Raw genomic sequence first — 16,515 nt, 5'->3', positions numbered from 1 at the left:
TTGTAACGACAAATCATCTACATCAGTCAGTGTGTACAGGTAATTGCTAGCTCCCGCTGTCGCTAGTGATGGGCACTAGATTTGATTTGTCACCAGTGTGCAATATCGCTAGCAATCTTTTTTAGGCTTATAATGGATGGGATATGATCGTCCTTACTTTCGAAAAAAAATTCTAATGTGTACATAGAATCTGGGCTCAAGGGCATTTATTTCCACTGTTGGAACAAATGTTCATCGCTCCGCAGTGCACCGAGCTTAATCGGTTTACAGTATATAGTAGGAAGTAGGATGCCCAATTGCACAGAGAGCGTATTAATGTCAATCTTTGTGTTATGTGGTGTCATCAATATTAAAAAAAGTTTATTTCTATATTTAACTTCCTAAATGTGAATATTTGACAATTATGAATGAATAGATGATGGATTTTATATAATGAAAGTATAATGTTTCCTTTATTAACTAAATATATTTAGGGGGTTATTCTAATTGAATCAGTCCCCCGTGTGTTCGCATTTCTGCGCATTTGCAAATACATTGTTGTGTGTGGACCAGAATTAGGTCCTTAATTAGCCACAACAGCAATTATTTTATAACCTTTCAAGCAGTACTATTAGATTTCTGCTTTTTCTGATTGCATTTGCGAAGTACTGCGTTCTAAAGAATATGGCACACAAGATTGACTCACTTGGATTTAATTTAGTTGTATTTTACCAATTTATTTTGAGTTCTAAGAAAAAAATGAGTCACATAAAGCGATGACTATTTACTTCATTCTGTTAACTCGTTTTTATGCTTTCCAGATGAAATAGAAATTTAAATGCAAGAAGTTGCTCTTGCAGAGAACACTCATAACATGGCTGCCATTGTTCTCATGAATTTCTCCCTCTATAATGCTGCCACCACTAGTGTAGCCCAGCAACCCAGAAAGTACGATTTCTGATGCCACCTTTCATAACATGATTGTAAATTTATTATTTCCAGTAAATTAGTTAATTAGCACAGTATACATAAGGAATATTTCACAACTTTTTTAAATTCTCCTTTTGTGGCATACGATCAGTAGCAGAATTGTCATGTTGTAAATCCATTTCCTGCTGTCGTTGCAGCACAAATGTGATCCTGCACTGTGCCAAGGAACACAAGTATCTTGCATATTTATCTAGCTAGAAAGCATTCCATGATATCTGAAGAACTACATTTCTTCTGGTACTTTGTCTCTTGTTGTTCTGCTGTCTTAAAAGGTTATCTAAGGATCCTTTCATTCACCTTAAATACTCCACAGAAGTATAATGGAAGTAGACATGAGAATAAAATATGATTTTGCATTTGGGGGCTGTATGCCAAGGAAATCAGTTTAACCCACCCACCAAAACAACGCTGACTTCTTATTCTTCAGTAGACACCCAGGAACAGTGCAAACCATTCTAATTAGGCACTTATGGTAGCCATATCATCTGTTTAGCTTGATCCAGTGTGGCCACACTCCTATATATTATACCTAAAGATGTAACCCAACAATAGCACTTAAAAAATGCAACTGAGTTAAGCAGGATGACCACATTCCTTCACCAGGAAAGAACTAAAGCAGCCCATACATCTAGACTATAGGCCAGATGCACTAAGCTTCAAAAAGTGAGGAAATGGAGAGTGATAAACAAACAGCCAATCAGCTCGTAACTGTAACATGCCTGCAACATGGCAGGTAGGAGCTGATTGGCTGGTTGTTTATCACTCTCCACTTGAAGCTTAGTGCATCTGGCATTACAGTATATCAGAGCACTGTCTCATTCTGCCAGAGTGAGGGGACTGGAGAAATCCAACATGTTGGTCCATCTGGATCTTGATTACCTCACATTGATGTCTTCTGATTGGCAGACCTGAAGGGGTGTGTATTTAATACTTATTCTATTAATACTAAGCTTTGTCAATCAGTATTCTCCTCATTTTCTTCTGTAAATATGCCCCCCCCCCCCCCCCCTCCCTTATTTATATTGTTTTTCTGTCTGATGGTAGCAGAATGAATGCATTGTTTACGTGTGGGTACATTAATGGGTGCACTCTACTTTATATGATATGATGGCCAAATAAATGTACTTTGGAATTAACACCAACCCTTCTGGACTAAAAAAAAAAACATTTAAGTTGCTTGTACTGAATCATGATCATTCTTAAAACCTGCTGCCTTGAGGGCGAAGTTGGAAACCATTGGAAAGATTGATAGGACATTTATTGGACAGTATCTAGTGCAAGAATATAAGTCGCTTTGATGTTGTCATGGATTTTTGTTAGCGAATAACTGCAATAAAGGCTTCTGAGGTCACACTACTAAAAAATCTTCCAAAAACATTCAGAACCCCATCTCCCATGAAGCTCAATAGTGACTTATTACTGAATTGGTTCAGTTTAATGACTGTTGCCAACAATAACCTTTTTCACAAAGTACCTGCTGTCCGGAACATGTTTAAATGTGACTGTGAAACACTTGAATTTATTGATATTTAGATAACGTATACTAATGTTATACAGTTCAATAAGCAGTGTTCTATATCAGATTAACCTTCTCCAAATATTTACATTGCTGCATATTCCTGTACTATACACTTTACCTTCCATATTCCAAATAGAGAGACGTTTGGAGTACTTGAAATACTTTAAACTTCGTTTTTTTTTTCTTCTTTCTTTCCTTCTTTTTAACTTGAGATCACTACAGACAATCTTTTGTACTTACTATTCATATCTGTGAAATTTTTACACTGAATCTCAGTTGTAAAGCAGGGACTGGAATGTCAGTTCTAGGTTTGGTATTTCATTTGCTCCTGGTGCTCTTTAAATATACTCCTTTCATATTTTTTATTACCTATTTTTAGCTGAACTCTGTCTCACGGACAAAAGATAAAATGCTGTAGTTTAATAACTAGTAACTAAAATAAGGGGTGGATGCAAGTACTAGAAGTTATAACAATGCATTATGATACTTTATCCTTTGGGCGTTCTAATGTGTTTTTATTCTACCTTGGGAAACAAGTAAAATAGACCATAATATGTGTATTATAGGCATTTCTATAATGGGTGCATTGTGTGGTGCAAGGTTTCAGGGTCCCGGGGGCCCACACCCATATATTATATTTATGCCTCAGGAGCCTGCAGACACAAATCACCGTGACTGTTTCCCAGGAACAAAACATGGGCACCATGTTCCCAGAGAGCTGCATATGTGCAGTAAACTCTGGCATAATGTCACTCACTGTCAGGAGAGGGCCCGCAGATTCTCTCCTCTTTTAAAACGCCACTGGTTTGTATATATGTATATGTAGTAGGAATTATTACAAAATTATTGATTGGAAGTGCATTTATTTGTGCAGTGTCAAATCTGAATATTGAGCTTGCTCAGAAAACAGACAAAATGCTTGTCTATATATAAAGATAAGAGATAGATTTTGACAGCAGATAAGAACCTAGCTAGTCTAACTGCTTGGATTTTGTCAATTGTGTCAATTAGAAAATGGAGTTTCATACCTCCCAACTTTCATTGGTGGTCCAGCGGGACCTTCGCGCGCGGCGGAGGTGTGTGCCAGAAAGTGAGGGTGCGTGGCCTTCAAATCACCTCAAAAGTGTGAGGCCACGCCCCCATTTTGTCGCTGCTGCCCATCTAACTGTGGGGAATAGATGCTGTGCACATGCGCGCAGTGTCTATTCCCTGTTGACAAGCGGTGGCAGCGGGGACTCCCACCTGCCTCCCCCGTCACGGGACACCACTGGCCTCGGCTGGGCCTTGGGAACATCTCTGAAAACCAGGACGTTCCCGTGGTAAACTTGACAGTTGGGATGTATGGAGTTTTGAGACAGAGGAGGGAAGGGTGTATTCTAATTGTGGGTCAAGCACAGTAAAGGTATGTGCATGGTATTGTGAATAGATGCAGACTTTGCACAGGAGTTCACACACTCTTGTGTAAGCCAAGTTACTTGCAGATTACAGAGGCTGATATCATCAGGTAAACAGTTAATATTGGCTCATTGGGATTATAACACAAAACTCATAGGTGCTTTCTTCATTGCTTATGCACATATTATAAGATTTTATGAGTGAATGTTTATAAGATTATATTGGTATTTTGACTTGATTGTACAAGAGACACATACTCCTGCTGTATTCTAGAAGGATGTTCTTAATTTTTTTTATCAAGCCTAATAGCATTTATGTTTTTCATTGTCAAAATAAATCTTTCATAAATGTTTGTCAGTGTATATGACATATTATTGACATGAACCCGGCACTTACTTTACTGGAGCAGAGCTAGACGTGTTCTACAAATGTTAATGCTATTTTTTGAAATTCACATAATTGTGTTATTTTTGGAAAAGTCTTTTATATCTGCAAAACTGGCCAAAAATGCGTTATAATTCAGCATTAGCCTCCTATGTAAGACTGAACGTGTATACACAATTATATTGGAGATTAAGTACTTATATGTAAGAAAATGTTCCCCTTTAGAGTCATGTCTTTAGTTTATTCAGATTTAATGTCTCAGTCTTGTCTCCAGGATGTAATTATACATAATCTCACATCCAGTTATTACTACATGTCCAAAAAAGATACTAGAGTATTCCATGCAGGTTAATTGCTTATAAAGAAAACTAAAGTATAGCTAAACAATATTTATATAAAGAATATCATGTAGAATTGGTTCCAGAGGATGAAGGCGGGGGAGGGTGGGGGTGAGAGGAATGGACTGGAGCTTTCACTGCCTTTAAAGGACTTCTAATTATAAAATACTTGTGGCTTTTGTAACAGCTATTAATATTGGGTGCCAGAGGACTCACCAGCAGTCGCGATTCAGACAGTCATTGCCCCGACGTCGGAGTCCCAACTGCTAAAAGCCCGACACACAGGCAGCAGCTATTCTCCCTCGTGGGGGGTCCGTAGAGGGAGAATAACATAGGTGGAGAGCGTAGTGAGCCACTGTGCCCGCAGCGTGGCAAGCGCAGCAAGCCCGCAAGGGGCTTTGTTGGACTCCCCCCGCTGTTTGAGTCCCCGCAGTCGGGATTCCGACGTCGGGCTGACTGTCGGAATCCCAACAGTCGGAGTGTTATACCACACCCATTAATATGATACACTTCCGGAGTGGGGGTGATTCAATTGTGTTTGTGCACCCCCACACCCACGCATGCCCACCGACAGCTTTCCATTGTTTCCACCAATGAGAGTGCTAACATAATTTCTGCTCAAAGCCTCATGAGGTGGCAAATACAAATGTGCAAAAAGCTACCACTTTAATCAAGTTTCACTGTTTTTCATGTCTACACCCGGTATTTCTGGGCGCAATCACTGCAATAAAACAATGGGCATCCAAACAATTGCATACCACCCCATAAAAAGTGATAGGGGAACCCTTTTAAATGGTATCTTCATTGCCCTTTCCCCTGCTCATAGTCCTCTGTCCATTATACTAGTATCATTTTCAAATAAGCTTTAATAAAATAAATGACTCCCTAAAAACTTTTGCTCTTTTGCAAGCTCAGCTTTTTCCCCAAAAGGATAAGATACATAGAGTGTGTCCTTTTGATGATGCTCCAAAGTGGGAATTTGATCTGGTTTAAACCTACTTAGGGTTTTCATGTCCTCTGTGATATTAGGAAATGGAAAAGAGAGAACCAGAAATGTGTAGTAATTGTCTTCTGTATATGACACAAAAGAGCCCTTTTCACCACATATGGATTATTCACGTAGTGCCGTATTTTTGGCTATTCATACTTAGTTTAAGAAGAGTTGTGAACATACATACTGTATAAAGGTTTCTTTGAATGCAACAGAGAATACTTTTATGTGTCACGCAAACACCACATGGAGATAATCAAGTGGGCATACCCACTTACTCAAAACCGCAATGGTCGAGACATAAAGGTTTCTTCACATGTACAGTGGAAGTGTCATATTTATAATGGGTGCAATGTGAGGGGCCCATACTGTAGACACTGCACCCATTCCAATCACCCAAAAAATGTCTGCTGCATCATTTTTCCTGGCAGTAGAGTCTGAGCTCTCTAGTGCACTAGGTGGCAGGTAGGCGCTGCACACGTTCTTCTTCCTCTCTTAAAGCGCCCCTGACAGTGGATTAATAATGTAGTTGGGTGTACCCTACTCACATCACAGGTCAAATGGTCTCTAACATCAGAATTTATTTTGGATCAATAAATCTTCTATAACCCATAATCAGTTCTCCATGATGATCAATCCAGAAAAACAATATATTGTCAAATATAAAAAAATAAAAATAAAATGAGAGGATCCATGATAGTCCAGAAAGAGTAACCCCTATATTGGTATAGATCTTACAAGTCTGGACCAATCACAAGCTGAGCAGGACTTACCTGATGAGTTACCTGTTGAGGATCCACTTACTTATTTTTCTTGTTAAACTGGAGGTACTTTAGACTGCCCTATGATTGATCTGGACTTTTACATTGAGCCTATATTAAAATCAACTCAAAGTGTTAAGTTTGTTTTTAGTAAAATCAGAATCTACAAAATATTCTTAGTTGCCTGGTACGTGTTTATTTTTTTCAGTTTACAAGTTCACTAAATTACACAAGTTCTAGAATTTGTAGAATATTTCCATTCTGTCATGACATACCTTGGCTGATGCCTGCAGGGTTGAATAAATTGTGTAAACAGATTACTTGGCAATATACTAATTAATCATGAATAGATGTCAGTTATGCACTTAATAGGTGTTGAGTTATTTTATTTAACGTCAAAAACATTGTTATGTAAGAAAGAGGTGTTAAGATTTATGTTTTATTCTCACATCGGGGGAGATTCTCTAAACTAAAAATGCGGTAAAAACACCGTTATCTGGGTTTTTACCACATTTTGGGAAGCTCTAAGCATCCCCTGCCGAGTTACCACGACGGGGGGCATCACCAGAAAAATCTGGCGATGCCCCATAGAAGCCTATGGGCTTCTAATGCAACCCCGCACTGACCCCCACTGCCCCGCACCGACCCCCCCCCACCTTTGTCCGGGCAGCACAGAGCTGTGCTGCCCGGACCTGTGACCTCTCCTCCCTGCACTGTACATCCTCTTCCGGGTGCAGGGAGGAGGAGGAGAGCCAGCTCCCCTGAAGCAACAGCATCCAGGTCGGATAAGAGAGGGAGGAGGGAGACGCCGGGACCCGCCGCTCATCGCCGGGTCACCGCAAAAAACAGCTCTTAACGCAAGAGCTGTCTTTTGTCATAATTATCGCATATGTTAGATCATATGCGATAATTATGTTTGCGGTAGCCGGCGATGAGCGGCGGTAAGGGGGTGCGGATGTTAGAGCAACCCCCCCATATTCTGAATACACAGTATAAAGTTTTGTCTAACCTAGAAAATGTACTTGATATCCCAAATATGACTGGATTACATACATTGTGCAATGCAGCAATAACAATGAAACACATTTTACCTGTGATCTATCAAGTGAACATAACTGTCAAAATGAAAGCCTTGTCTTGTTCTTGCTCTGTACTCTTTTTGTCAGTTTCCAGCATTATTGTTGTATTACTGTCTTAGTTATTTACTGTTACACCCTTTCACACTATGTGTTTTCTTTACAGGGCCCCCAGAAAAATCTCCAATTAGCAGCAGCCCATCATTACCATGGCCAAGTATAGCCTCAATAACATTGGCCTGTCTAGTCATTGGATTTTTACTTGGTGTTATGTGCTGGAAGGTAATTTATATTATACTATATATGATTGACATTGTATTGTTGCTATTGTCTATAGTAGTACTATCATTTTTTTAAATATAAATTTATATGCGTTAGTCAAAAGAAAAACATGTATAAATATCTCTATAAATAATGCATGGCATACTGTACATGTAGTTGTGTGGCACTACACTTAATTGAGATTTCCAATTATTTTTTCTATCATATTTACTAGACAAAATACAATGTTTCCACTCTTTGCAGAGCATACGTGAGGGGAGGAAAATTTTGACTAGAAATGTAGGTTTACTTTAAAGGTGCATACACGTGGTACGATCAAATTTTGGTTATATAGTCTAAAAAAAATATAGTCAAAATCTCGATTAAATGTAGTCAACATTGTATAGTTCTCGGCTCAGGGGAGTTCAAGGGTAATTGCATAGTCAAAATCATACATAGACAAAATCCCACTGTGTGTAAGCACCTGTGGATCAGCACTGTCTCTATTTATTTTTTGGAAGGGGGGGGGGGCATCTCTATAATGCAGTGGTAGCCAACCCTAGCCCTCGAGAGCTACCAACAGTACACATTTTCCAGACAACCTAGCTGCTGCACTCATTAATCACTGACACATTTTAAAAGATACACAGATGGAGCTAATTAGCTCACTTGTGATTCTGTGAGGAGACCTGCAAAACATGCACTGTTGGTAGCTCTCGAGGACTAGGGTTGGCTACCCCAGCTATAATGCATCTAAAGTGTACAGTAAAGTGTTTATACATTTTATCTATTTTCTCAATGCATTTGTGTGAAAGAGACTGCAATGTATATGTTTCTTACTATGTGTATACATCATGCTTATATGTTTATACAGGTAAAGCACCAAAGAGGTCAAGCAGAGAATGAAGTTTCTGAGATCCACATTGATCAAACAGAGGCTAATGAATTAAATAAGTAAGTTGTTTTCGGTACGTTAGATTCACCTCCTCTGTATCCATCTGTTTGGGTTGCGGTGGCATGGTTACAACCAAATAAGTCTACTGCCACTAGCAGGGGCTTATTAAATGTGCAGAGGGGGCCTCTGTGCAGCCTTCATCTGGGCCCCCTCCTCTCTAGCCAATAGTTCACTAGACTCTAAGCTAGGGTCACTGCTAGACCCTAACATTGTGCCAGAGACTAGTGAGCATGTGAAAGTCTGCTGCCATTTTCCTGTGGACTTTCCTACTACACATGCACGAAATGCTGGAAAAATGGGAGCTTCACCATTTCCCTAGTGGTTTCTGCAGTGCAGTTGCCACCATTGCAGAACGGGGGGGGGGGGGGGGTACCACCTATTTCTAGTGTAGATTGGCAAGTTAGAATGAGTACCAAGTACATTTCACCAAAGTAACTGCATGACACAGTAATTTAGATCAGTGACCATGTGATCTAAGAAAACTTTGCATGAGGACAACTAGCAGGCTCTGGTGTTACTGAGTAATAACAGTAGACCAGAATGTGTCACATTACTCTGCCCACTCACATCATTGACTGGTCTCTGTCTAAGAAAATAAAAACACCTGCATGTCCGTTTGATATGTGATTCATAAAGTTATTTTCATTAGATTAGACAGTTTATTTTAACATGCTTTCCATAACATATTTACTGTAATCTGCTAAATATAAAGAATTTGTAGTGTTTGTGAATTTGTGCACCAAATATAATAGATGTTTATAAAATTGTTGCATTCAGATTTTAAAAACCACAATAAATACATTATATTTTCTTTTAGTAAATGATTGGTATAATTCAATACTTGATGATATTTGTTTTTTAGCATGCTACAACAGACAACAACAAATGTCTCTGTAATATAGACGTTCTCAGAAATATCTGGTAAGTTATGAATCTGTTTTTGCATATTTTGTTGACTGGACATATTAGGATATTTCACAAATTAATAACTGCCAAACTACAAAGTTGCTTTATCCAAAGGATTTAGGAGGTCATTCTGGTTAACTCGCAGCTCTGTGAGTCAACCCAATGTCATCTGCCGCCCGCACAAACACCCACCGCATGCATGTGAATGGATGTTTTGCATAAACCTCCATTCACAGTTTGCATGCAGGGGCAAAATCATTTGATGGTTGCCAAACGCATGCGCAGTCTCTAATAATCGCTCCCCTGAGTGAAGGGGAGCGAATGGATCAGAATAAGGGCCATAGCAACCATCCTTTGTGAGCTCTAAAAGTGAACTGTGGTTTCAAATCCTTGAAAATGACAGTCACTTGCTTCTTTATATCCTCCTCCCCTTTCAAAGTCAGTAGCTCCAGCACCTCTTCATCCCTCCAGTGCTCCATGTCTCATCTCTATGCAGCAGTAAATGGACACCACATGTCACCTGATCTCATTCCCCAGCTTGCTTTTTCACGTTCTGTGTAAAAAAAACCTGGTCTCGACTGTTCACACTGGCATACACCCGTGTAATTCCCAGAAATAATTCTGCAAAAAAACCCATGTAAAATTCCCGGGGCACTACACCTGGGAATTTCACTGACACCCATTCGCACTGAGCCATGACACTGTAAATTACTGCTTGCCCTGGCAAAATCCCTGGTTTTTGAGGCAGTGAAAACGGGGTATCAATAGTAGCATTGGGTTATAATAATTAAGAAGAAATATAGAATATAACTAGATAGCAAGCTGATTGCATCTTCCCTTACCTTGGTGTATGTCAGTCAGTTTCCTGCAGGAGACACAATTTTAATAAATAATGACTAAAATTTGAACAAAAATGGGGTTACACCCGGGTGCCTGATCCATGGAATACCTCTCCATTTTATTTTGAGTTATCATTCATTACCAGTTAGTTATATAGCACACACACAATCCACAGCGTTTTATAGAGAATAATTTGGCCATATTCTGTACTGAGGATGCACCCTCAATCAAATGACCACAGAGGGGGGATTTCTATTATATCACATGCTACTGACAGACCGACGTATCAGGAACTACTTTCTCTTTAACTGTAACAGTAAACACATTATGGATGCATCAGTACAAATACATTATTTATTTTTCTTTGTATGTATATGAATGACAGGGCTATTGGCCTGTGTATGCTGTCACTTCCCACACTAACAGACATTCCTCTGTGGTGTCTGTAATAAACTGAATGCTGGAAAGGTCAGATCTCATTCAGTATGGCCAATCACATACTGTATGAATGTGGAAGAATGGCAATGTGTGCGGGCAGCTCTCCCAATGCACATTGTGCACAGTGTTAGCTGAGATACATGGTCATTCATGGTAATATTGTTACTATCTCTCTCATCCATGAATCTAAGTATTCGAACCTACTATTGAAGTGATATTAGTTAAGTCTGGACATCTTGAGCTGTATTTTAAAAGCAGATCTTGACAACACTAGTATACGAAACAGTGTCAAATCTTTTTTTTTTCCTGTGAGCATTTAATAACATTTTGTTCTAGATCATGTTTCACTCATTTAAATTTACTGTAAGTTAAAACACCAGCCAACACAGTGCAGTAATCTGGCGATGCTAGTTTCTCAGTTATGACATTTTCAGCAGACAAATGATTATATAAGTTGTGTTTACAGCACACTTATCTCAAAGTAGATATCCATATTCCACTATCAAAAAAGATTTCTTTAATAATTTAAAAAATTATCTAAATTTTGATAATTTAATCATGCTAATAAATTGCTGCGTCTGCTAAAGTCCAAAAGAAATCGTCTCAGCTACTCCACCCTGCCAGTTGCTATCCAGATCAGTCTCTACAAAGGGTTGTGTCCCTTCCCTCTTATTTACTTGAACTTGAAACTGTTTATCAGCAAGACAGTATGATGTGACCGTGGGGTGTGGCATATTAGGTTGACTAGTGCCTAGATCAGGCATTCCCAACCACAGTCCTCAAGGCACACCAACAGTGCAGGTTTTAGTGATATCCAGGCTTTAGCACAGATGATTTAATCAGAATCACTAAGGTACTAATAAAGCCACCTGTGCTCAAGCCTGGATATCACTAAAATCTTCACTGTAAGTGTGCATTGAGCACAGTGGTTGGGAATGCCTGGCCTAGATTGACAGTCAATAGGTTGACCCCTATTGGTCGACAGGCATGAAACTGTCGACGTGGTCTAGCTCAATGTGGAAAAAGGTCTTCACAAACACGTCGACACATAAAAAGGTTGACACAAGTCTTTAACTGGTTTCTGTCCACATGTCGACATGGACAGTGTATTAGTGCACCGCACCCCCTCGCCTGGCTTGCTGCACTAGCCATGCTTCAGGCACACTAGTATATTCTCCTTCTATGCGCACTGGAATCGTGAATTAAGAACAAAAAATCATGAAAAAATTGTGTCAAACTTTTTTCTGTGTCGGGCAGTGACATGTTGACCTTTTGCTTGTGTTAACTTTTTGTCAATGTAGATCTAGACCTGGGGTAGCCAACCCTAGTCCTCGAGAGCTACCAACAGTGCATGTTTTGCAGGTCTCCTCACAGAATCACAAGTGAGCTAATTAGCTCCATCTGTGTACCTTTTTTAAATTGTGTCAGTGATTAATGAGTGCAGCTGTGCAGCAGCTAGGTTGTCTGGAACATGTGAACTGTTGGTAGCTCTCGAGGGCTAGGGTTGGCTACCATTGATCTAGACCATATCGACCATTTTCATGTACCGACCTATTGCCTGTCGACCAATAGTAGTCAATCTATTGGCCATCAACCTAACGGATACTGTGACAGGAGCTATAGCGCCAATCATATTGACTATCTTTTAAGTGCATTTGTATTCGTATAGCAAGCTAATTGACAGTCCCAACACTGTTACCTTCAATAGCAATGGCAAGTCTCTCTAACAGCTGGGAGAATTTTATATTGGACACACAGGACATAGTATCATCATAGCTGACAGCAAACGACCAAGGCTTTTGAAGTATGTTGCCACATCATTCCAAAGGGATCTTGTGTTGGCCACACAGTTGTCCTTTCTCAAATTCTTTAGGGTTCCAGTGTTTGGTAATATTGTACAAAATTATCTTTCAGAATCAAACTGTGTCTTTTGACAGTAATTGTAACATATATTTGTTTATATATATATTTGTTTATATATATATATATATATATATATATATATATATACACTTAACATCGGCACTCACCTTTCCTAGTTTTGGGGTGCCCTGTGGCTTGTGACCACATTGTTTAAACAGACATTGGATGGGCTCTGCACACACTAAATTAACTGATAATAAATAGTGGAGATTTGGTTCATGAATTGATCAATGCATTTAAGCCTGCAGCCCCCGTCAAGGGACCCCACTGTTCTGCAGGTCCTACCACTAACGCTGAAAATGGCTGCAATACACATAGCTATCACATCAATGTTTGATACCAGGCATGCTATCAGGTCTGAAGCTCACAGCAGACTTTGCTTTTATAGGTGAGCAGCTACCAACACACCTGTCACTAATCATCTAGGGAAATGGCTAACACAAGCTATGTAATCTTAGTTAAAAGCAGGGTGCATGAGAGAATGTGACCACAATAAGACTAATTTAAAAAAAATTAATCTAATAAACAATATATACACTTAACATCGGCACTCACCTTTCCTAGTTTTGGGGTGCCCTATGGCTTGTGAATATATATATATATATTTGTATGTTAAAGAAAAGTGTAGCCACACCCAATTCCTAAACACTTTCTTCCATTAATAAAATTCATCAATGTTTTCTTTTTATTTACAGGTTACAGCACCATGTCTGCAGTGGTTAAAAACAGACTCTTACCCTTGAGATGCAACAAACTATTGTTTGGACTCCATTGTTATAATGTAGAGATGAATGCCATCATTGCCACTGATTAGACCACCCGCAGTAATATGTGCCTCACTGGACTGTTTATCATGCACATTAAGACTGAGGGATGCCTGTGAGTGCAGGTGAACAGAGAACTATTGCTACGCCAAACACTAAAAAGCCTACGGAAATTTCTGTGGTATTATCCTGCCAAAATTGAAAAAGCAAAACAAATTTTGGGATCACCGGAAAATGATTTGTTTTTCTGTTTGGATTGATCCAGCTGTTAATCAGCGTTGTGTTCCAACCATCTGCATTTATGAGACAGACCAGAGTGTGCTGTAATTTGATGCCAATCTGTGATCTTCTGCACTCTCTATTATCCTGGCTTAAGGAATACGGTCACTGCATGACAAGAAACAAGACCGGTGACAGTAGCGTGAAGATATTTTCACAGCCTATTGTATATCTGTGGATGAGTTCCTTGGATACCAAGAGCCTTGTTCCTCCAAAGTTAGCACAAGTGTCAGGATCTACATATATACATTTTTTTTTAAGTTCACATAATAAATATATTTTTTTATATTGGACACACATTTCTGTACATAGAGTATTATAATATGTACCACTTACATTGAGTTGGTGAATCTGGTGGCTTAATGGGCCTGGAAAGAATAAACAGAATTATTTTATATAATATGACAAAAAAATATGAATGACATTATCTATTTAACTTCACTTCACAGTGAATTATTGTGTTGTAGTGCTCAATGCAGCCATACAAAGGATACATGCACACTGTTTGTGCCAGAGAGAATGTTTCTCCAGAGCGTTACCATGTGAGTCAGTGCTGGTGCTGGGAGAGAGTGTACAAATAAATACGTTCAGTTTTATCCTGAATGCTAGAAGAAAGTGGTCTGTATTTATATGCAATTTAAATTATTTATTGCAACCATTTACTATAGTAGAAATTTACAATCTTAAATACTTTATTACAAATCTGATGTCATAACATAAATAATTAATCTTACAGCATATGCCAGTAGTAACATTTGCTAGTAGTGCTTCAATGGAATCTGTTATAATATTTTTCTCATTTTATCCTGTGAATGTTAACACTGACATGAACTGATGGTAATCTTTACGATAAGTACACCTACTTTTTTTTTTTTTTCATGTTTTTTTCAAGAGAATTGTCAATATATTTTCAAAAATGTGATAATAGTAGAAGAAGGAAAATATTGCTAAAAAGTGTTTTGATATATACTTTTGTGTGTGTATTTTTCTGTCATGTATATTAATCTTTTTCATCTCCTGGATTGTTGCTATATATATATATATATATATATATATATATATATATATATATATATATATACATACACAGTATATATACACACTGTATATGCCACTTATGTCAAGTTTTGGCCATTTCAATTCTATACAAAAGGGGCATTTGCTCCAGTCCCAGGGAACATTACTCCACCATTTAGGAAGTATTCAATTAGCCCCAGTGCATTTTTTCATAGATAAGAACAGCCTGGTATCCAATTGGCGGCTATTTTTTTTAGCTAGAAATGGACCTGCCATCATATGACAACATATGGGATCCGGGAAAAGTTCAGTATCTCATGTGTTATAACAACTCCATCAGAGATTACTCTTTGTGCGCCTGCATAATACCCGATAATTGCCACCGGCTGCTTGCATTGCAGCTACTTACGATATCCCCTGGTGATAGAATGTTTTTTTTAGCTTCCTAGTATACTAGTAAAACAAAAAGCCATATTTTTGTTTCTCTTCTATAAAGTTATTTGCCCAGCAAAATCAGAAAAAGCATAAACATGGTGCTAAGCTGAAACAATAGTAATAATAATTAGGATCCCGCCACTAGGATACCTAGTATCCACTACAGCTACATATGCGGGGGGGGGTATCTAACCAGCGATGGTAATTGGATCCAATTAGCTCTGACAAGCAGATGTTCATCATGGACTATGTTTTGTGCAAAATCCCTGGTAGCTGGTCCTTAGAGGTCCATTTTTTTATGTCTGTTAGTTAAAAAACAAAACGTCCATTTTTGCTATGCACCCGTCATAGTATATCTACCAATAACCTTCTAGGATTCTGCTGTAGACAGTTAACAAATTATATAATCAAAGCCTATAGTTTATGAAGACAGAGCAGAACCAAATATGGACAACGGATGTCACAACTATATGGAAGGGCTGAGACACTACAGAGAGATGGAATTGAATACAAATTTAATTTTATCCCTAAATCTAACCAATATTATAAAATTAGACAAATATTTATGTTGCTATTGTGTTTTACAAATGAGTGTAAGGTCCACAAATGACCATCCTGAATGGCATTTAATTGGTGAGTTTGACAGGAAGCTAGGTAAGGATCACTTTATAGACAGGGAACTCAGGGGTGAATTTATGAAGCTTGGAGAAGTGTTATCTATCCCCATAAAGAACGTTATGAGCAAGGTGATAACGGTTCAGCCAATCAGCTCTTACCTGTCAATTTACATATTGTAGCTGATTGGCTGAACCATTATCACCTTGCTCATAACGTTCTTTATGGGGACTTCTCCAAGCTTCATAAATTCACCCCTCAGTAACTTACTTGAATAAAATATTTTCTCGTTTTTAAAATAAAAACTTTGTTTTTGTTCTCCAAGAATACAACATTCTTTGTGTTGTACAATATGATGCATACGTGCCATTAACAATGGTACATTTAAAATTAACAATTTACAAAATTAATTTACAAAATTAACATAAACCTAAATTTTTATTTAACATCTAGAGTTTGCTGGGTTCCACTTGGTCTCTGAACAGTCTAATCAGGTTTTATTGTACTCAAAATTCCACTCAAAAAACTAGATTCTTTACTGTGTTCCATAATGTGGTCAATATGAAGTCAAACTAAAAACAGGTATTTGTAATGGGAAGTAGCTTGATAATGCAAACATATATGAGTAGTATTTCCTAGAAGAACATTG

General features: G+C 38.4%; 1 protein-coding gene across 1 annotated transcript in view; it reads left to right on the top strand.

Annotated features, from left to right (window-relative positions):
- The window catches only part of KITLG (KIT ligand), a 62,525-nt gene extending 46,531 nt beyond the window's left edge, over positions 1-15,994 (top strand). The window contains exons 7-10 of the mRNA XM_083182364.1: positions 7,600-7,715; positions 8,569-8,648; positions 9,512-9,570; positions 13,452-15,994. Coding sequence (XP_083038490.1) covers positions 7,600-7,715; positions 8,569-8,648; positions 9,512-9,551 — 236 coding nt within the window. The 3' untranslated portion in view covers positions 9,552-9,570; positions 13,452-15,994. The remainder of the gene's footprint in view (positions 1-7,599; positions 7,716-8,568; positions 8,649-9,511; positions 9,571-13,451) is intronic.
- Positions 15,995-16,515: the final 521 nt, after the last annotated feature.

The sequence above is a fragment of the Crinia signifera genome, chromosome 4 (genome assembly GCF_055691185.1).
Source record: "Crinia signifera chromosome 4, ASM5569118v1, whole genome shotgun sequence".
In the NCBI taxonomy this organism is placed as follows: Eukaryota; Metazoa; Chordata; class Amphibia; order Anura; family Myobatrachidae; genus Crinia; species Crinia signifera.
This window is presented reverse-complemented; position numbering and strand designations above follow the sequence as displayed.